Source organism: Catharus ustulatus, chromosome 3 (genome assembly GCF_009819885.2).
Source record: "Catharus ustulatus isolate bCatUst1 chromosome 3, bCatUst1.pri.v2, whole genome shotgun sequence".
In the NCBI taxonomy this organism is placed as follows: Eukaryota; Metazoa; Chordata; class Aves; order Passeriformes; family Turdidae; genus Catharus; species Catharus ustulatus.
Genome location: NC_046223.1, coordinates 48931101 through 48953962, shown reverse-complemented (window position 1 = coordinate 48953962; position 22862 = coordinate 48931101). Strand labels below are relative to the sequence as shown.

Sequence of the window (22862 nt, the reverse complement as noted above, 5' to 3'; positions counted from 1 at the left end):
CAAGTGGTTGAGGGCTAGCTGAAGGCCAGGAATGGCTGCTAAAACTTAACATCTTTGTGATTATAAGTCACAGCTCTCCAGTAAGAGGACCTCTGATGTTCAGCAAGAATCCAGCTCTCTTCCCCAGCTAGAAGTTTTTGTTTGTTTCTATGACTGTCATTTCCTGAAGAAAGCAAGAACACAATTCCTTTACTATATCCACATTCTTTTAAATCTGGCCAGTGCTTTTTGCAAGTTGAAAATGTTGTGTGGAAAAGGACAGCAGGACTGAGAACAGTATGACAGCACAAACCTTGTTTCCTTAACAGAGCAGGCTAAGAGCAGGAAGAGTTCAAGACAACCTACTGCCTCCATAGCACTATTCACAGCACCATATGCTGACCTAGCAATAGTTCCTTGGAATCTTCTTATACCCAGAATGAAGGCAGACATTTTCTTGACAGGAATAGGGAGCAGTCCTCAGCCTAGATTCCCCAAGAGATTTCCAGGAGAATTCCTGTTTACCTCTCCTCTGGGACAGAGGGCTCTTGCTCAGACTCTGCAAGGATAGACCTGTAGGGTCTCAGGTGGTTAGAAATGTTCTGCCAGGAGACAAGTTATGGAAGCCCTGGATTTCTAATTCTGTGCTTTGAAAGACACAAAAGTTAGAGATTTGTCAAAAAGCAGCTTCTTAGCCAAGTACATTTCCTGTGTTTGGTCATGTCCACACCAAGTCCTGGAATCAAGCTCAAGAGATCTCCAGAGAATTGAAGAAACTATATGACAGCAAAATAGGTCTCCACCTTACTCAAATCCACAGAATAAAACAATTTAGAGTCCACATTTAATTTTTAAGCTGTTGCAAGTAAAGGAATCCAATAGAAAAGTCTGAGGAGCTGGTTTCTAAGCCTTCAACTAATGAACAAAGAGCCTGAAGCATGAGGTGCTCCCCTTCCAACAGGCCTCAGCTATGTCAAAGTGAAGAAGCCGATGCTTCTGCTACAACATTTTCAATATTATTTTCAGCATTACAGGAAAGTGGGGGATTTTTGTTCTGTTTTCTAACTACCACAAGCACCGAAGATGTTGGACTCCAGCTTTGTTTTTAACAAAGCAAAGACAGGGTAGATGCTGTTGGAAAGCACATTCCTGTATTAAATACCCTCAGTATCCCTGCTGAGCCTAGGTCTGGAGATTATAGCCATCTCACCTGGCCTGCTTAGTCAGAATTTTCTACCACAGGATAGTTTCAGCTGATTATGTTCCTTAAATACCAGCCTTCCCATAGAATCATCTTAATAAGAACTTCTCTTTCTTCACAGTCTATCGAAATCCTCCATCCAGGCACAGCTACTGGCACTCCAGGGCAGAGCAATTTGCAGTGATTCATCTTGAATTTTAGAACTAGCAGATCATGTTCCAATGAGGGGTGTCAAGCTATAAAATCTTACTGCACACTGCAGTCAGACACTACAGCAAGTATTACAGAAAAAACACTATCACAAAAGAAAAAAGCTAAATTTATTATTTTAGTTCCCCTCTGTCTTTTCCTTGTCCTTCATCTGTACTTGGACCTCTCTTTGTCTTTCGATTTCTTAGGACTTCTGCTTCTGTCTGCTTTTCTATCCCAGTCCCTTACTCGGGTGTCTTCTCTGTATTTGTCTTTTTGTCTGCTGTAAGTGTAATCTCTCTCCTGAGAACGGCTGCGGCTCCGATGCCTGTCCTTCTTCTCACTCTTGGTCCTCTCCCTACAGCGCTCTTCGTGTTTTCGGTCAGAGTCCTGTCAAAGGAATTGGACAGAAATGCAGTTAAAACAAGAGGGGGAAACGTACAGAGGCATGAAGAGAACTAGAGAAAAGCTGAGCATGGCTGGTTCCTTAGCTACAGCTGGTACTACCTTAAAGAGACTCACATCCATGATCATTTGAAAAAGGTAACACAAAACCATCCCACTGAAACCCTCTGAAGAAGGTAAGTTTACAAGTAAGCTTCTGTCAGTGTTTATGGAAAAAAGCATGGCTGTCAGGCAAGTTTCTTGTACTGTCTAAGGAATTTTAGTAAAAATTGGTTATATTGGGGATTCCATTCAGATGGATACGATCAAACTCTTCACAAGCATCAAACAAGTCTGTAAGCTAGATTTGGATTTCAGATTTTTTTACCTAAGTTTTGGTTCAATGTCCCACAGGCATTCCAGTGCTATGCAGATGGATAACATATTTTAAGACCTGCCTGTAATAATTCTTAATGGCCTAAATTCTAGGCTTCAGCAAAATGAACAACTTGACAGTTTAGTATCACTATATATGCTAATAGAGAGATACAATTTTATGGGATTTTAGTAACAACTCTGTTAAGCACAGATCAATGTGAGTTAAGAAAATTGTCTGCATTAAATCACACCATATTTCTTTTCTCATTTCAGATCTTTTTCTAAGGATGTACCATGACAGCAGCCTTCACAACTGTATAGGATAAAACCTATACTCCACGTACAAACAAGCAAACTTTATTTATTTACAAGAATGGTGAAAAAACTTTACTTTAAACAGATTTTATGCAGAAAGTCAGCGATTGAGGTGGTTCCCAGAGCAAACACCATCTTTAGAACGACATGGATAATGCTAAAATTACTAGGGTTACAATAAGCAACATAAATCCCCTGGATAAACAGACACATGAATAATCACAGGTTTGATCTATAACAAGAACATTCTGCTATTGCTGGGTACAGTGAACTCACTGGTGGCCAAATGTCTATTCCACATCTTTACTGTCAAAATTTGTTTCAGTACAGATTTTAAAAACGGGATCCACCAAAAAGACTAATGGTCCATCCATTCTCAAAATAATGCACAGCAGTATTACTCTTGTACCCACAAGCCTCACTCTCCACATGTTAGACAAAGCCAATAGGTTTCAAGCTCCTCCATGACAAGGCTTGAGTAAACATCTGATGATGAACATGCTGGTGGAGGGGTACACAGGAACAAGGCAAAAAATATTGGCCAGAAAACCAAGTGGTGGGTTTGGTGTATGGCTGTCTTCTAACTGGTTTGTTGCTGGAGTTTCCTCCCAGCACATGGGAGAAACAGGAGAAAAGCAGGACAGCACTCAGTTGAACAATTTACCAAGTAAACCCTGGAGAAAAGGCTACTGGCCAAGTGGGGGCAGGAACAGGTTAGTGAACATTTCAAACTATAGACAAACAGCCCACACTAAATGCCACAGAAAAGGACAACTTGCTGAAATGATCAGAAGTCATATAAGCATTGAATTGAACAACTATAGTGACCTTCACAAAAGCATTTAAGGTATGGGTGCCCAGGACAAATCTGAAAGTAACACAACAAAGTCCCCACAGTAGCTAATATGATCACAATGCAGAGAAAAAAATGTGCAATTTGAATTAACAGAATGAATTGCATCTTTATTTCTTGCCACCATAAATTACACTTCCCCTTAAATAAGATTTTTCATTTTAAAGTCTTTGGCATAGAAAAAGGTCAATTTTTAAAACACACCAAATTACAAAAATAATGGTATTTTGAAACCAAATTTTTATGCCCGAAAGTCAAGCAAATAGAGAGGGCCTTTTCTGGGGGGAGATTTTGATAAAAGTTGACCCTGAATATAAAGGGAACAGTGCCAATAAGCAGTAAAAGCAGGAAATCTTAACCAGAAAAATCGGTACCTCGGCCAAAACCATGCACTACAGAAATCAGAAATCAGGAAGTCCCTATGCCTCACCAAAATCTATTGGATAGGCTGTACTACCTCACAGATCCAGTTATCTTAAAAAAATAAAATCCAAGAGAAAACACATGGAGAAAACTGGAAGGTAAACAAAGTCATAATACAGATCTCAGGAGGAAGCATGTTCTGTACTCAGAAAAACTCTACCAAATCCTACTCACAACCCCACACGGCAGTCTACCCTCCTGCCCCAGACCCACATCCTGTTACTTACTAAAAGCAAGTCACAGCACCCGACCTCTTCTGCCCACTGGAATCAAGTTAAACAGCACAAGACTCAAAAATATATTCTTGAAACATCAACACAGAGGCCAAAAATTCAGGAAATGGGTGTCAGACTAAGAAAAGGATGAGTCAAAATATACTAAAGAAGAAAAGTAACACCAGCAAGAGAACAGAAAAACAACTCAACATCATGGAAACTATTGAGAAAATAAAACCCCTTCAAGTCATATCTAGAGTTGATAGCACAAACTGCAGTTCCAGTTTGCCAGAACTTCCCATTATAAGCCACATATCTCTCTTAATTAAAATCTCTGCCACACTATGGACTCACAGCAGAAGTTTCTGTATGAAGAATGGCTACTGTGGTCTTTGGCTGATGAGTTATGGAAGGTCTCTGCTGTTTTATTTTAAAGTTCTTATCTCAAATACATTCAGTGATTTACAAAATCGGGTTAAGGAAGAATGCTTTCTTTGCCTATACTAAAAATGCTACCATTCACTAAAAAGTTTCCAAGCTGTTTCCATTGGACTCAATATTCCCACTGAATATATTCCTCCTCAGGAACAGGTCTGTTTCCCCTTAGTTTCACATGTTATGCATAAAGTATGAATAGTAAAAAATAAAACAAAATTAAAATGCTAAACAGGATTTGCCACCTAAGCTGCCTGCAGATTTCACTAGAGGCCATGCCCAAAATACTGAGTCTGTGTGACACTGAGTACACACTGCTCAGTATGTCCATACCGTACAGTACACACTAACAAGAATATCCAAATCCAGAGAGAAAAATTCTTCCCAGAAATTAATTTTCACAGTTCCAAGAATTAGGATGCTTGCCATCAGAGACTAGAAGTAATCCTCCATCTGTGATTTCAGGTATAAGAAAGCTAAACTACTTACAGCAAAGCGGGTAAAAGTGACTAAGAGAGAAGAAAGCTGTGGGAACGCAGACACTAGAACACAGCAGTAGACTATAAGATCAAACCACATCAGGAGCTGGTGACTAAATCACAAAAAGATAAACATAAACATAGAGGAGATCACACAGACAAGCACCAGAATATGTTCTATTCCAGAACCTGAAAACAGCACCAGGAATCCCTCTGTCCTCATCCATGTTTTTGTGCTATGAAGTCTCACAAACCCTTTACGATTAGAACAGATGTTAACAACCTCTTGCTGCCAGCACTGGTTGGCACAGCAATCACAACCTGTTGTGCCACCTGCAGGGGTGAAGATTTCTGAATGATTTTAAAATGTTCTCTGCTGATAATGCATGACCAGCCAGTTCCATGGGTGTAATTCCTGAACTATCAGGAACAAAGATTACCACCAAAACCACCTGTTTCAAGAAGGCTAAAGCAACAATCAGCCAAACAGACAGGACAAAGTCTAAACCAACATTAGTCCACACCTCTTGTACGCACATGCTACAGTCAAGACTTTACTTACCCGAACAAGCCCCTCCACTCAAAGGACCCTGACTGAATTAGTACAAAGACAAAAGGACTGTGTCCATGAATGAGCAATAGGGCTCACTGCTGGCACTGGAAGATTTTAATTGCTGATGTTCATGAGAAAAATTATTTTCAAGCATTACAGCAAGAAGTGATGTATAAAAACAGAATCATGTATGTTTTGTGTATACAGAACTTTCAGCAGTACTCAAAACTCAGATGGGACAATAGCCTTATTTGCTGTGGCTGAAACTTTTTCACTTTCTGCAAAGTTGCTAGAAGACAGCTTTGTTCTCATTCATAAAACTTGCACTGTTAAAATACTGGGGTTTGGTTTTCTTCTTTTTCAGCTTAGCTCAATTCTTCCTAATACTCATTTCAGTGGTGGTTAATCTTCTACTTTCTCACTGCAGACTTTGTTTCCACAAAACACCATATCTTGAGTATCCCAAGTTCACAGAAATATGGGAATGGTGTCCCGACAGGCTGCAATGGAACTAATGAATAACTGAATTACAGTAATTTCACAACTATAAGGCGCACCGGACTATAAGGTGCACCCTCCGGGAGTCACAAATTTTGCAACTTTGTAGATCATATAAGGTGCACCAGACTATAAGGTGCACTTTTTTTTTGCAGCAAGGAGCCGTGCGGCACGCAACAAAGTAACGAATTACTGGCAGGTGCTCAATTTGCAAACATTTTTCAAAGATCGGTGTAGCCTTTAAACACAGCTCCAGGCGCCCTCCCTGTGCAGCAGGTCCCGGAACTCCCACCTGCCCCCGGCGCCAGTTGGCACGGCTCACGGCTCCTGGTTCCCATCGCGCAGCCGTGCTGCGTCCCAGCTTCCCCCCGGTTGGCGGTTGCACTGCTTCTCGCCGCTTCCCCGTGGTCGGCGGTTGCACCGCTTCCCCCCGCTTCTCCCCAGCCGGTGGCTGTTCCGCGTCCCGGTGTGCCCCCGCCCAGCGGCCGCGGCTCCCACGGTTCCCGACTCGGCTCGCAGTTCGCACTTCCGGGTTTGCAAATTTCGCAACTTTGTCCATATATAAGACGCACTGGACTATAAGGCGCACTTCCGGGTTCGGACCAAAATTTCAGTCAAAAGGGTGCGTCTTATAGTCATGAAATTACTGCACTGTCTCCTGGTGCTGTCCTCCACAGCCCCAGCCTAACAGCACCATAGGCTTGCATATTCCAGATGCAAGCAAACCTACAAGCACATTTTACACAAACACTTCCAAAACAGTGAAGGACAAATACAAAAAGACTGTAAAGAGATTGTGTTCCCAACTCCATATAGGAAAAACCCAATATATGATGGTCTGGCAAGAAAACGAGACATAGTCTACAGTCATGAAATATGATTAACTATTACTTTATGACTAGCAATATGTGAGCAACAGGTTCAAAGTGCTGAATACACCCTACCTTACAAGAGGCTACATTGCCTCTTCAGCATGTTTTGGCAAAACACCATCTAGACAGACCGAGTTTCAAAAGTCTATGAGGATTTGGAAACCCCCTTTCATAATAAAATATTAACATCAGCCTTCTGTAGGTTTACAACAGCTGTATTTTACACAGGACTTTGCATGCCATGTCCTTATTCAAAATCAAGACTTCTTCTTTTTCCTGGCTTCTTTTATGAGGAAAACAATGAGCAGGTATAAAGTTAATGCATGAACAGTCAAGTACCTTAGATTTTTTGGTCCTCTTGTCATCATCTTCATCTTCAGAGTGGTGGTGCTTTTTCTTCTTCTGTTTTTTAGCCAAGTGCGACTGACTTGTGTGAGACTCTTCTACATCCTCATCCAGCACAAGGTCATACTTGGCACTGATGGTGCTGGTTAAGGACAGATCTGTTTCCCAATATCAGTAAGGAGCAGAACACAAGAGCCTGGGAAGCAAACCAATCTCTGTTTGTCCAACAAGAGTTTACTAAGACTTAACACATATTTCAGTCAGAACACAGAACACATCGAAAAAACAAAATCAGCTGTGCTAAAATGACTGAACTCTGTCCTGTCAAACAGTACAGCCAGGCTGTATTCTCCTTTCCTTTCTACCTGTGGATATCTGAACAAGCTATGGTGTTTTCTCTCATGCTCACCACAAGAAAAATATAACCTTAGAAAATTATTTAATTACTAGTATGGTCTCTTCTCAGATACAGAAGGTCCCATGTGAAACTATGTAAAAACTCTGATATGTCACATGTCATTCTAGGTCTGTGGACTTGGAACATTACTTACCTGCAAACATTTTGATTTGACAAAATTCATCAAAGTGAAAACCACAAAATATTAAATTCCATCTCAAACACCAAATGGTTTTATAAGGTAGCAGGGAAACATCCATTTGGCAAGCTTTAAAAATAAGAAGTTTTTTCCAGGCTGCTTTCATAAACTCTACTTAATTCAAGACATGTCTTTGACCAGAAAAAGATACTCTTGCTTTGGTTTTACTTTTTCTTTCAGAGCAAATTTCGAAGGTTTGTCACGTTCCTTCTCATAGTCCTTGAAATCTTCCTTGGTATACCGCCCACCTGTCCAAAAAAATATATATCCATTTCAATCTACCCACAAACACAACCAAGACCCACAATTATCATTAAGTTCTGATAATGATTTAGGGGCTCTTTATAACCACAGAGAACTCCACAGTAGGATACAGTTCCAGAAACAACACTGACATCTGCATAACAGAGTGTAAGAGAGCAGGACAAGTTGTGATGTTCTATCCTTCTCCTGTCTGCAGAATCCATTAAACAACATCCAGGTCTCTCCTCATTCATGTCCAGCGCAGACAACATGTGAAGAGGATCACAAAGCAGGATTCAGCAGCTGGCTTAGTCTCATTTCTGTTACAGGTCCTATATCACACTATTTAAAATTCTGTTACCATGAAAGCCCACAGACTGTTCTCATTATTACATTACTTTTTGCTCTGGTCTGCACTGAGGGAAACCTCTAAGACAGCTACAGCTCAAGAATTCAAACGGAAAACTATGAAAAAAAAAAAGTTCACGTCTAGATTTAAAGAGGGACACGATAGATTTCAATTTCCATTCTCTCACTGAAGTACCAGGGCATACATGAACAAACCATGGCAACGTGCTGCCCTCTCACGGCCACGCTTAGAACTGCAGCACTCACTGGCTAGGCCAGAAACCACTACCGAGGATGGAAGGTCATTTTTTGGGTACCATATAAGCACAAGACAACACTATAGTTAGCTTTCAAATATTTTGGACAATTTAGACCTCAGATAAAGTTTCCCACCCAGGCATTCAATACAGGATGCACTGCAACACCTGGTATAGGCAGAATACAGAGTCATCTCAGCTCCGTGCAGGACAAGTTCAGTATCTCCAGTATCCGTATCAATGTTCATGGCCACAACCCTACCTGCAGAAACTGCGTGCCAGCAACTGAGGACTGACTGCATTTTTAGAAGACAAAAGAATGGCACAAGAATGTCACCAATGCAATGCAGTAATCACATAACTACTGCATCCACCCCTTCCACCACCCTTTTTGTCCCAAAACATCCTCAAACACGTGAAATTGGGTGCAGTATGTTTGACCTGCAGTAAGTGAAGAGCAGAAATCCCTGGCCTTAATACTGATTTTTCTTGTATACACCTGACTGTTACAGAGTGAATAAAGAAACTAGAAAACAACAATGCACTGCCATATTATTTTGCTAATAATAAAAAAATCATGTGCCAAGTTTGAGATGAAAAAACATTTTAGTGAAAAAATACATTGGCTAACAGTGGCAATGCAATGTTCATGTAACAGTAGGAAACCCTTCTACTTTTTCTTACGAAAAAAGTGAAGGGAAGAGCTAATAACCGTGTTGCTTTATTTATTATAGTACCAGGAACATTTATATGCCTGAAGATGGAATGATTTAAACTCCTAACTCTTTATATAATGCTTAGTTTAGAAGTCGTGGCTTATTAAGTGATGAGGATCAAAGAATTAAATATAATATTAAATATACCTACCTTTTCCCTTCCATTTTATCTTTGCAACAGACTGGCTAAAATCCACATGTATCCGTCTGTCATCTATCAGCACATTGTCCATTTTGAAGTAGGCTTTTTCACAGTCTTCCTCCTGATATTAACCAGAAAAATAATCTTGAGTCACAATTATTTCATAGGACTATTCACTGAAGAGCTCAAACAAAAATTCAACTGCTTAGCGGCACACATTTGTTTCTGAACTTGCCTAAAGCACCATAGTTCTTGTATTGTACAATTTCAAAAGACATAGTTATGCTTTGCCTGAATATCAGCATTTCTAATCCCAATTCTTCAGTTCATTTCACTATTTTAAAAATTTGCCAATCCAGCTTCATGTTTGGCATATATAATACATGCAGAAAAAAAAAGGAAAATAGAACAACTGATAGAAGTTCCATTTTAACTACATAAGTAGGCTCATGAAAAGTGAGAACACTTCCCATTGTTTTCCTTGCAGATGAGAGATACCAGCACATATAAAGCTACGTAACACCAAGAGAACTACTGCCATCAATCTCACAGTAAGGGAAATGTGTTGATACAGCAAGCATCATTTACAAGCCCAGAAGAAATAACTACTGTACACATGGATTCCATACATCCGCCTTTCTCTATCTCTTCAAAGTCTTCATGCGCTCTGGGGAAAAGTAGGGTCTGATCCCCTCCCACTGGTTTCAAGACAGTCTAACTACAGTAATTTCACGAATACAAGCCGCAGCAATTTCACAAAAATTTTGGTGGAAACCCGGAAGTGCGGCTAATAGCCGGGGGCGGCTAATCTGTGAATAATTTTCTGACATTTACAACCCCAGACGTGCCAGCCAGGGCGCCGAGCCAAGCACCTGCCAGTAAAAGCCGGCATTCCGCGATTGTTACAGTGTTACCGTGTTGCCCTGGCTCCCTGCAGGCAGCACGGGGGGGCGAGGAGAGAGGCGGGAGAGCTCTCTTCTTTCCTCCTCTGCCGCAGCCCAGGGGAGAGACGGGGAGACTCCGCGCCGCCATTGCCGCGGCCCGGGGAGCCAGCCGGGGCCCTGCACCACCATTGCCGTGGCTCGGGGAGGAGGGGGGGGGCTCTGCCCCCGCCCTCCGCCGCCGTGGTGGGAGCAGGGGGTGCTCCATGCCCGGCCAGCGCCGCGCCGCGAGCGGGGCGCTCTCTCCGTGCCCGGTTGGCGCCGTGGCGCGAGCGGGGCGTGCTCTTGGTGCCCGGCCGGCGCCGCGGCGGGAGCAGGGCCGGGGCAAGCGAACCCAGAGGCGGCGGCCAGCCCCGAGTGGCAGCGTCAGGCTGGGCCACCTGGCCCCGTCAGCAGCCCCGAGTGGGCAGAGCCTGCACAGCCTTAGTTGAGCCAGTAAACCCCCCGCCATGCCACGGTTCTGCTAGTATTTGGCAACTTTGTTGCACGCGGGTCCTCACTGTGAACCACAGAACGGCTTATATTCAGGTGCGGCTTATTTATGGACAAAGAACGAAATATTTGCCAATACCCAGAGATGCGGCTTATACTCAGTGCGGCTTGTATTCGTGAATTTACTGTACCTTTTTGTACTGGTTGCCCAAACAGGAAGACTTAAATGTTTGCCTCATTTAGGACCTACAGCTTCTGTAACTAAGTTATAGTTTCTCTCAGTATAAGAAAATATTAGCTATTCCACACTTGAAGATGTCAGTGCTTTTCCTAAATGGAAGAATACAAAAAAGGGGCAGTTCCAAGCAGGATCTACATACAGTTTATACCTAAAACCCATACCTTTTCAAACTCAATGAAAGCATAACAAAGAGATTCACCAGTCTTCCAGTCTCGGATCACTTCACAACTGAAAAAAGAAATTAAAATGTCAACACTACTGGAGCAAAAAATACAGGGTACAAAAACAGTGCTTAAAAGGGAGAGTAAGAGTTAAAAAAAAACCAACCCAACCCACAAAACTGAAACACCTTGAAGGTATTAAAACACTTGCTTCTGAGACCCCCCCTACTGCAAGAAAAAATGCATGAGACATGTTTTGAGCAATTACACTAAACTCACATGTGGTTACCATGAAGCACAGAACTAAAGATGAATTTCTAACCAGTGAAACAAAATATATTTTCCAACATTACAATTTGTTTTTAATTTTATGCATTTCACTAACGCAAGACAAGAAATTTCACATTTTGTTTTCTCTGTCATTTTAAGCAAATTTTAAACAAACATCCTGTGACAAACCTTCTCTTCTTAGGAAGCACCTCTTCAGTAGCCCATCTTTTTGTCATGCAGGTCACTGGGCAAAAATAAGAAGCCTAAAAGTATTGTGTAAGTAGTGCAAAATAGGAAGAATATAGTATTGTATCAGTATTACACAACTCTTGTACTGAACATAAGAATTCTGACTACAGGATGCTGAAGGAGGGTACACAGGCAACAAGGGCAGGATATGTGGCATTAAGGTGAGAATAATGTGAGACCTCCCCCATTTGTAGAAAGGAAGTGACAAATCAGGATCCACAATCAAAAAGATGATCAAGGCTGAAAGAAAAAAAAACAGCTAGGGAAAAAGAAAAAAAGTAGACCATAAGGCTACTCGGACCAGCTATAGGAATTCTTTGCAGCAGAAGGCAGAATAATTTTGCGCAAGAATTCTCCTTCATGGATTATTCAGAGAACCTATGTGAAAGTGGAAGGACTGCAGAAGAGTGACAGCTCTCACAGAGGAACAAAAAATTAGAAATCCTCAGGGCATAGAGAAATCATGCTGGAATTGCAAGAGTGGCACATAGCGCCAATTTCACCTACACACAGAGACAGTGTAGTTTAGGATCTGGGAGCCTACAGGTCTGTGTGCCAGTACTGCACAAGTTGCTAGAAACTTCAAGCAGAACAGAGTTAGCATCCATCTGAATACACAGGGCCTACTCCGGAGCACCTGAATAAACTTAAGTGAAGCGCTCTAACAGAGTCAATCTGCTCATGTGTGGTGATGATGATGATGACCCATTCCACGAAGTCTTTTGAAATCCCTCTGTAAATTCTAATAAACTCCTGTACCAAAGGTTTTTGGGGAAAGTGCAGTAAGGGCATAACAAACATCTTTGCATTGATAAACATGCAAAAGACCAGGTAAGAATAAACTGGTTCAAAGTCTGCTGATGGCACTGAATTGCGCTGATGATATTAAGTTGTTAAAGGTAGCAAAAATAAAGACTGAAGAAATCTCAGAAAGTCCTTACAAGACCAGTAAGACAGCAAATGACCTTCATGACATAGATATATGCAACAAGATAAACATGGGTTGAACCTTAACTGTACATTGTAAAACACCCGCAGAAACACTCATATGAAAAAAACCAGCCTTAGCATTCACTAGAAAAAGGGTTGAGAGTAATAGAGAACAAAACTGTTCCACTATAAATCTGTAAGTTCTTCAAAACTGTGTGCAATTCTGATTCTCTCATCTTGAGACCAAAAGAACAGGAAAAGGACAAGAAAAACAAGAAAAGGTAATTAAGTCTGTACTACGAAGCAGCATGAATATGTAGGTTAGTGCTCTTTACAAGGAAAAAAACCAACTTTGGGATGTAGGATAGAGGAGTGTAGGAATGCAGATTTCATTGCCCATCCTGCATTTGATAACAGTACTGGGAGGAATCAGATGAAACTACTAGAAGCCAAGGTCAAAACTGAGAAGGGCAGCAGGAATGAGAAACATCTTACAAGGAGTGTATTAGATGCCACAGATGTTTGGTGCTTTATCCCAAACCACACATATTCCCACAGGAAAGAAAAACCCAGAGACTCTATCCAGCTCACTGAACATTTGACATAAACACTGCTGAAAAGAGTGAGAGGATGGAGGGCATGGAGGAGTGTCATAAGCTTTCTTGGTTCCTACACTTCCTTAAGCTTTCCTTAAAACCACTCCTGGGGACAGGACACTTATCAAGCTAGATCTGCCTTTGTATCCCCGTTATTGTGGTCTTTCTCCAGTGTCATAGGTTGCAATACAGGATGCGACCAAAAGTATGTATTCTACCACCATCTGTTGAGACCAGGTGGGCCAGTGTTCTTCCCATCCTTTCTCCAGAAAGAAGGGCCATTGAGTCCCACTGCATGACTGATAAAATTACATCATCCCATTGGGAGATGCTCATTGTGGGGAATGACCCAAGCACTTCCTACCTAGATAAAAATTGAAATTGGGAACACCAAGACAGCCTTTTTCCACTGGATCCCAGAGGAAAATTGGACCTTTCCGCATCATCACTAAACCTTTGTAGGGAAACTGCACCTTCTACAGAACCACTGCTTCAACTGAATCACATCTGTCACTGCAGGAGGATGCAGCCAGCATTTAATGGGACTGCTACCAACATCCTGGCTGATGGGGTGTCAGGTTGTACTCTGACTCTGTCAGTGTTTTGGGTTTGTTCTTTGTAATACTGTATTTCTGTTTTAATTTTTCCTAGTAAAAAGCTGTAATTCCTATTCCCATATCTTCACCTGAGAGGTCCTTAATTTCAAAATTATAATAATTTGGAAGGAGAGGTTTTACATTTTCCATTTGAAGAGAGGCTCCTGCCTTTCTTAGCAGACACCTGTCTTTCAAACCAAGACATCCAAACAGAGCATAAATCTCCTGAGACACCAGACTACTCCTTTACAGCCAAACCTAAACAGACTAGGAGGAATCAATTTCAGTTTCAACAAAGGTTTTATCTTTTATCATAATTACCTTTTAATGGGACCAAATCGTGAAAATATTATCTCCAGGTCTTCACCTGTGGTCACAGGATTCAGTTTACAAACAAACAGCACATTTTCTGGTGGCTTGATGTCTGCATCTGGTAAGTCTCCCACCTGGGATACAGAAATAAGACACTCATCACTTCTGCCTAAAGCTCTCTACAGGCAGCGCAGCACACTAGGAAGGAACACATCTTTTGCGTGATCTCACATTCCTATCACAAAATCAAAATATTAATAAAATATTTTTCCTCCTCAGTGTCACAAAAAAAGTGTTTGCTATAGCACCTACAATTTATTATTTATTTGCAATTCCACTGCTAGACTTTATGGAAGATCACAAATACGTTCTACTTTGCTTTTTTGTTCTTAGCATAACAAACAGACAGTTCTAAAAGGTGGAAGTGCACCCTTTTTGTCCCTACAAATCTTCTGCAACTTTGTGGTCAGATCCAGCTTGATCTTCGAATTAGTCTCTGCTGCAAACTATTAACTATAAATTTTAATTTGGTAATTGTAAGGAAGTGAGATAGATTCACTCATCCTTCAACAGTGTGTATGTTTAAAAAAAAAAAAAAAGACTTAAAGCCTGTTCAGAATTTTTTCTTACTATGGAGTTTACAACTGTATGCACTTGAAGGGGTTTGTCACAAATTAGCTCAGCTCTCTCCCACACATGCTAAACCTTTTCCAAGACCGCCGGTATTTCAGCAGCATACCATGTATGCTACATTTTTAAACTGGATGCATTTCTAGCAAGTTTTTAGAAAACCTCCACTGGAACACTGTGGCAATGAAGTATCACCAGTTTTATCAGAAAACCACAACAACATAAGTGCTCACGCTCAATCCTTTCACTGTACAATAGATATTTATCATCAGATTCTGAAACATGACATCATCATCAGATAAGTAATTCAAGACAAGTAGTACATATCCTCCTAGACTTAATAACATGCACACACACTGGAATAAATCTAAAAGGTAAATACAGAAAGATGTTCACCATTTCCAGAAGAATGGCACGAGTTTTTGCTTCTTTTTCTGCCTGAACTTCTTCGATTTCATCTGCAGACCGTCCTTTCATGTCATCAATTTCTTCATCTGCTCCTATTCTGCCGCTCTGAAAAATGAAAGAAAAGGCTATTTATTACCAAGTCATGGTCAAAAATTCTTCCTCACTTTCCAACTATTACTTGGATGATCACTCCCCTCACCCCTCAAGACATGAAAAATGGTTAAGCACTGTATGTCTGCAGAACTGGGTTTTCATTCTGCTCTTCCCACTTAGATTAAGAAAAAAAAAAAAACGAAAAGAAAAAAAGAAAAAAAAAGTTATCCTCATATTTCAGGCACTGTGAACTGTTTCTGAATTTTTGCGACCAGTCTGAACCATATTCAGTGAGGTATTCTAAATTCTTTTATATATACCCACCTAATACTCAACATCTCACTACAAGTGTCAACTCATTTCTAATCCAGGTAACTCCTGCCACAAATGAAGGAACACTGCAAATATCTTTTGTGTCTAGCAAGACATTAAATAGAACACAGAACAATAATAATTTTGTTTTCTTACATCTATACCTAGGCAGGACTTGAAGTTTAATTTTTTCTCCTCACCAGCATCTCTAGAATGCTGTCTTTGTTATAAACACTTCCATGACAAAAGGGGTATCCTTAGACAGACTATGAGGGAAAAAAAGTACGAGTCTTCTTATCTCTATGCTCCTGGCAGTGAGCTACTAAATACCTTACTCTTAACATATCTGAAGGTACACCAGAGATTAACCACAGTACACATATTATAAAACACTAATTTCAATCTTGTAATTGCATCTATTAGGCTTAAAATTAAACAACATTCTCTCTAGTTAATTAATTACTTGAAACAACTGTTTCCACACAAGGAAATAATCTCACATGCAACTTCTGTAACTGTATACTGTGAGTGAATTATTAGTAAATGCAATTATTTTTTAGAAAATTCATTCTGTCTGAACAAACAGCCCACAGTAGTATGTGTACCTGCACATACAACTCTAAGAATGACCAAGATTACTTCCACTGAAATACAGCCTATTCACATTTAAAAGAAAAACAATAGTAACCATTTTAATATTAATAAATGTTTGCTATATTTTGTCTTCTACTAGAGTATACAGAAAACCAGTAATACCACCATTGAATATTCTGAATGTTCTGCTTATCAACACTGTAAATAGAAACCTAAAATACAGCTTTCCAACATAACTCCACCAGAGCCACACGGGAGGGCACCCAAGAATTGCTTTTATCCTTCTCTTGAAAGGTTAAGCAGCTGTATTTGATCAAACACAGCAGTAGCTCCAAATAACTGACAAGCATTTGACATATCAGAACTCAAGCTGGCACAGCAGAAGAACACCTCCTGCATGAAAAAGTGTGTAGTTCTTTTAGGACATAGATTTGAGAGACAAAATCTTAAAGACTGGTTTCTTATTTTGGCAAAATCTGTGCTGGACGCTAATTCAGATAAACTTAATTAATAATTTCTTCCAACTTTTCCCTGTCATGAATACTCACATCGAGCTGTTCCTTTGTAGGCTCTGGTGAACGATCAGGAACACACAAGCCAGGTGGATCATCAAAGGGATCATCTAAAATTACTGTATGGTTTATCCTTAGAGAAAACAAAATCAAGATCAGAATTGGTTATGTGCAAGTAAAACTTGGTTCACCCAACTAACAGCAAACCAGCCCCACCAATTCTCAGTTGTATCCCAAACAGCCAAGTATCCTGTGGGCTTGTAAATACAAAAGCACTGATGCTAGTTTCTAGTTTCCAAAAAGAAGTAAATTCATTACATTACAATGTATTACTCAAAAAGTAAAGTTAAAAGCAGTCACACCTGATATCCTGATAGGGGATAAAATCCTTATCTACAAAGGTTTCATTAATTGTCTTCAATACATCCATGCCTTCTGTCACTTCTCCAAATACTGTATGTACACCATCAAGGTAATCTAGATTTTCCCCTGTGGTAATGAGGAACTAAAAAAGAAGATAAAAAACAAGGAACAGTAAATATAAAAATCCATGTTGCGTTTTCTTTTTTTTTTTTTACCTTAATACTCTCACTGAATTCAGTGGAGAAAAAAACACCTCTTCCCATCTTTTGTATAAGATTGGTCTGAGAACATGGTGAGCCAACGTATAGCTCACAGCCACTGTCTGAGTAAACGTCCCTCTGCAGAAGCCTGTGGGTGCAGCTCACTGGACCCTTCTGTGAATTGCTTTGAATTGGTAATGGAGCACAAAACCACACGGGCAGAGTAGGAGCAGAGAACTCTCTGCTGGGGAGGTTTGGTCAGCAAGACCAGTAAAGGTTGTGACTGGCATCACAGCTGACAAAAGGGAAAGGACAGAAAGAGCCCTTGTGAGCTGAGTTCAAATCACCTGCTCACCAAGCAACATTTGGCAGGTACTTTTTCATAAATTTGGCAAAAACTCCCATTGTACTGTCTTTATCTGATTCTATCCAGACTTTTTTTCCTTCTTCCCACAAGCCCTTGCCTCCTGAAAAACAGGATGCAGTAGCATTAAGAACAAACACACAATGATTTAGATCAACTTGAACTGCTACTGGAAAGTATCCTATCACAAATCAGATCTTTCACCTTAAGGCAAAACTGAAACTATGAAAATTGATACCAGCTGAGAATTTAGTAACAAATTAAAGAGGGTACTCGGTAATGGAGGAAGAAGAGGCAGATATGTACAAGCTACAGGACACAACCATTACACCCACACTTTACAGTCTGACTGGTAACAACCGCTCCTCATTCTCTCTACAACACTGTTAAGACTGGTTAGTATTAGGTTACACTAAGCTACACTATACTTGTAAGGCAACTCCATGTAGTGCATAATTACGTGTATATATTACAAGCTGTAGCTCAAATAAAACCCTACCTTTTAAAAAAATTGTTCTTTGATTGTTAGAAATCCCTCTTCTAAAAAATTTAAATATATGGATATTACAAGTGGGGCATTTTAATTCATAGAAATGACAATGCACCTAAAATAATAATAATTTAGAAATAATAGCAATCTATGACCTTTAAATTAAAAAAGCCTTAAAAATAAGTTAAAAAGAATTACCTACAGCAAAAACTTTATGTGCATGAACAGCAAACAAAGAGCAAAAGGAACAAGACCACTTTCAAAAACTGTTTTATACCAGCACTGGGGTAAAACTGCAAACTTACATTATTGATGCACACTTTCAAGTAACCATACAGGAGAAATATGATTGCAGTTTCCAAACAGAAACTCATACCCAGAAATGTCAACAATATTTCAAAACTCAGTTTCCCTAATTTTCACTAATTTTCATTTAACTACAGATTATTTTCGTAACCATTTTATACATTAGCAAAAAATCACACCAAAATATTAGCATAGAGAAATAAATAAAGGAAAAAAGAGAAATAAATAAATGAAAAAAACACAGGACTGAGCACTAGCAAACAAAATTAATCTAGGATAGGATTTGAATCTGAGCATTTTAATTCTTCTGTCTGTAAGCAAATACCCACTGGCTCATGGAATGCTATGCAAAATATTTAGCTATGGGTTTTTTAACATGCCTTTTGATTGTTTTACAAGATGATGCTATTGACACAACAATGTCATTGTTCTGCAGCTTCTGTAAACTCATGGAACTTTCCTTTTAGTTATTTAGCCATGTAGCAACACCATATGCTGACCTGTGATCCATGCTGATCACTGCCATTGTTCACCATTGACACAGTTCCCTTCTTCTTGTGCTTGATCCTCGGCACCTTTTCTGCCTCAAAAAATCTGGCTTGATCACCGTACAGTTGACTAAAAAGCGTATATAACAAGTACGTTACAAGAAAAAGGAATTTTTAAAAGTGAGCTAATCAAACATCATAAAACCATAAGTGACATCTTAAAATTTTTTTACCTTTCACATTTACATCAGGCCTTCAAATAAACCTAGATTTTACATTGCACCCATGAACATATTTACGGACCTGTACACTTTCACAGTTTCTATTACAAGGAACAAAATATTTTTCTCTGGACATTTCACTGAGGCTTTTGGGGAGGTGGGAAGGGTATATGTATATATTTTTAAATACAGTACATAACATTTTTCTGAAGCATGAAGAAACTACACATTTTAAGTAGGTTCTGCAAAAATAAGTTATTACACACTGTAAAAATGCAGTCATTTTCATCAAAATTCAAGAAAAACAGAAAACCAATACATCTATGTGTAAAATCAGTTCATCATACAAACAGGACTACATGCAGTAATTTGAGATATACAGAACATAGCAAATTGTTGCATTCTTTTTAATTTCTTATGTCTAACCCTGATACTACTTATTTTGTCTCACTCCATAAACAGACAGAGGCACGATCAATAACCATATTTGCCCAAATTTAAGGTGTAATGTAGTGTTTAAATGCATTTTCTAAGCACGTGTTAGCCTCTATGAAAAGAGGATTCAAATTAAACTTTGCCTGCATGAACAGAAACTCAAGTTTCATGGACTGCAGCAGTAGCAAACAGGTACAAAAGATGAACTGACCCTCTCCACGCAGATCCTGGCAGACAGGATCTGACACTCTCTCATCACACAGTACTTCCCCATTTGCCATAACAGTAAGTCTCAGAAGACTTGTAACATACCAAAATAAACTTACAGTAATTTCACAACCATAAGGTGCACCGGACTATAAGGCGCACCCGCCGGGAGTTGGCAAAATTCGCAACTTTGTAGATCAGATAAGGCGCACCGAACTATAGGGCGCACTTTTTTTTTGCAGCGAGGCTCCGCCCCCAGCTCCCTCCGCGCGGTTGCTGGCCGAGGCCCCGCCTCAACCCGGTAGTCATTGGCCCCCGGGCCCGCCTGTACCTGGCAGGGGCGGTGCCACGGGGCCCCAGGCCCGCCTGCATCCGGCGGGGCCGGGGCATGGCCACCACCCCTCCGTGCTGCCTCTCCGGGGCCGGGCTATGGCCGCCACCCCTCCGTGCTGCCTCTCCGGGGCCGGGCTATGGCCGCCGCCCCTCCGTGCTGCCTCTCCGGGGCCGGGCTATGGCCGCCGCCCCTCCATGCTGCCTCTCCGGGGCCGGGCTATGGCCGCCGCCCCTCCGTGCTGCCTCTCCGGGGCCGGGCTATGGCCACCACCCCTCCGTGCTGCCTCTCCGGGGCCGGGCTATGGCCGCCGCCCCTCCGTGCTGCCTGCACGGGGCCGGGGGGTGCCTCTGGACGCGCGGCTTCGCCTGCACGGGGCCCGGGGGTGCCTCTGGAGGGGCCGTCCCGCTTGCACGGGGCCGGGGGGTGCCTTTGGAGGGGCGGCTCCGCCTCCACGGGGCCGGGGGGTGCCTTTGGAGGGGCGGCTCCGCCTCCACGGGGCCGGGGGGTGCCTTTGGAGGGGCGGCTCCGCCTCCACGGGGCCGGGGGGTGCCTTTGGAGGGGCGGCTCCGCTTGCACGGGGCCAGGGGGTGCCTCTGGACGGGCGGCTTCGCCTGCACGGGGCCGGGGGGTGCTTCTAGAGGGGCCATCCCGCCTGCACGGGGCCGGGGTGTGCCTCTGGAGGGACGGCTCCGCCTGCACGGGGCCGGGGTGTGCCTCTGGAGGGACGGCTCCGCCTGCACGGGGCTGGGGCGTGCCTGTGTAGGGGCGGCTCCGCCTGCACAGGGCCCGGGCGTGCCTGTCCCTGCTCCGCCCCACCTTCACCTGGCAGCCATGGCCCTGCCGGCTCCCCTCGTGGCTCGCAGCTCGCACTTCCGGGTAGGCAATTTTTTTGAACTTTGTCCATCAGATAAGGCGCACCGGACTATAAGGTGCACTTCCGGGTTCCAGGGAAAATTTTAGTCAAAAGGGTGCGCCTTATAGTCGTGAAATTACTGTAATTTACTTGTGTGCAGAGACAGCTCAAGTCTGGCAAGTTCACCTACCTAGACCTGCATCTGCTTAGCACAGTTGCACTGGTTCCAGGACCACCGGAGCAGTAATTCACGGATCCGTAAGTTCCAGGTTTTGTAATTAAGAGGCTCTGACAGACTGACTTACAAAGCCAACACTAGTCTAGCAACACTGTCTCTGTTCCAGCTGAACTCTTTTATAGCCTTATATTGTGTTTCTCAGCATCACCCCAGTAATTAGTTCTGCTCTGTAATCTTAATTCTACTTTTAATAACTATTTCAAATGAATCATATAGAACACGCGCACTTTAACTTCATCCTAGCTGTCTGATTTCTTCAACTCTTGTCTCTGTGACCACAGAAAACTTCTAGAGCAAATAAGAAATGCAATTTCCTTACAAACATTCAAAATGACTAAAATTCAAATAAGTAAGGGGATCACTTTCTTATATACAGAGGAAACGAAATATAGCCTCTATGCTCCACTCATGTGCTCAATTTAGTATATTTTTTTATAATAATAAAGGTATTCAAAATGCTAATTGATTCTGTCTTCTACAGAGCATGTAGTTATGATACTTTTCTTACCAAATATACAGTTATTTGCCAGCTTTCAAACAGAGAGAAATGCCTGCACAAGTTGTTACCTGTAACTTCACTTCTAAGGTCAGAGACAGAACAACGTCCAGGAAAAAAACAGTGAATGCCCAAAAGCAACACAGGAATTAAAAAGGTATCTAAATATGAAAACCAGAGAAGCTTATGCATCAGCATTTTTATTTCCCACCACTAACTGTGCCCCGAGAAAGCTGAAGACAATCTAACTGGAACTCCTACTCCTTTATACAAATTCTCCATTGAGATACATATATGTGTGTATATATGTACAGATATATATATATATATGTATGTATGTATGTATCATTTTTATATATAAACACGTACCAAAATATAGATTCACCTCCACGGCCAGTTCCCATGGGGTCTCCAGTTTGTATAATGAAATCCCTCTGTCACAAAGGAAAATATATAAGATACTGCTCTCACGTTTGTGATTTTAAACCAACCGCAAAACAAGGAACTGAGACTACTCACCTGTACATTATAAATAAGACAATAGTTGTAGTACTTGACTTTGCAGAGCTTCAGAAAATTCAGACAAGCTGCAAGAAATCGTACCAACATTTACAAAAGAAACTCCAGATACAATAACAGATGTAACAGAGATCTAGTTTAACGTGCAGAAAAGTGGTTTTGGAGCAGACTGTGTTGAGACTTATCGGGGTACAACTACAAACGCTGAGAGAAATGCTCAAAGGAGACGTAACATTTCCTCCCTTCCTACAAATCAGCTCTAGCGATTCAAACAACCCTAAACACGTCTGGTTATACAGAAACACACTTCGCCCCTCCCCTTCCCCCCCGTTTCTTTTCAAACACTTGAGAAAGAAGCTCACGGCAGCCCTTCGATTTAGCAGATATTACATCTGCGGCCGCAAGCGCCGACTGCATCCCCCGCGCTCCGTCCCGCTCGAGGCCGCCAGCTGCCCGCGCAGGGGGAGAGCCGGCGCCGGGGCGGTCAGGGACGGGCCCGGTGCCGGCGGGGACCAGCAGCCGGTGCCGGCGGGCTCGGCTCGTACCGCGGGGCCGCTCCTCCGTGTACAGGTCGATGACCAGGTCGCCCACCGTGGTCTCCAGCAGCACCGCCATGGCCGCGCGCGCCACGCTCCGCCCTCGCGCCCGCG

The 22862-nt window shown here is 41.9% G+C and overlaps 1 protein-coding gene across 1 annotated transcript; it reads right to left on the bottom strand.

Moving 5' to 3' along the window:
- Nucleotides 1-1483: 1483 nt before the first annotated feature.
- PPIL4 (peptidylprolyl isomerase like 4) lies at nucleotides 1484-22851 on the bottom strand. The gene is made up of 13 exons (XM_033054379.2): nucleotides 22758-22851; nucleotides 22213-22280; nucleotides 22063-22127; nucleotides 18922-19039; nucleotides 17061-17203; nucleotides 16735-16831; nucleotides 15176-15292; nucleotides 14159-14283; nucleotides 11197-11263; nucleotides 9431-9542; nucleotides 7867-7963; nucleotides 7114-7252; nucleotides 1484-1759 (listed from the first exon to the last, which is right to left on the bottom strand). The coding sequence occupies exons 1-13, from the start codon at nucleotides 22825-22827 to the stop codon at nucleotides 1538-1540; spliced, it is 1440 nt and encodes a 479-aa protein (XP_032910270.1). The 5' UTR covers nucleotides 22828-22851; the 3' UTR covers nucleotides 1484-1537.
- Between the last annotated feature and the right edge of the window lie 11 nt (nucleotides 22852-22862).

What these genes read in the sequence shown, in the direction of transcription:
- PPIL4 (XM_033054379.2), bottom strand. Translation starts at nt 22,827, where the DNA reads ATGGCGGTGCTGCTGGAGACCACGGTGGGCGACCTGGTCATCGACCTG. An exon ending in AAAGTAAAACCAAAGCAAGA is followed by an intron (nt 7,253 to 7,866) that starts GTATCTTTTTCT and finishes CAGCACCATCAG; the next exon opens with TGCCAAGTATGACCTTGTGC. An exon ending in AGAGGACCAAAAAATCTAAG is followed by an intron (nt 1,760 to 7,113) that starts GTACTTGACTGT and finishes TTCCTTTGACAG; the next exon opens with GACTCTGACCGAAAACACGA.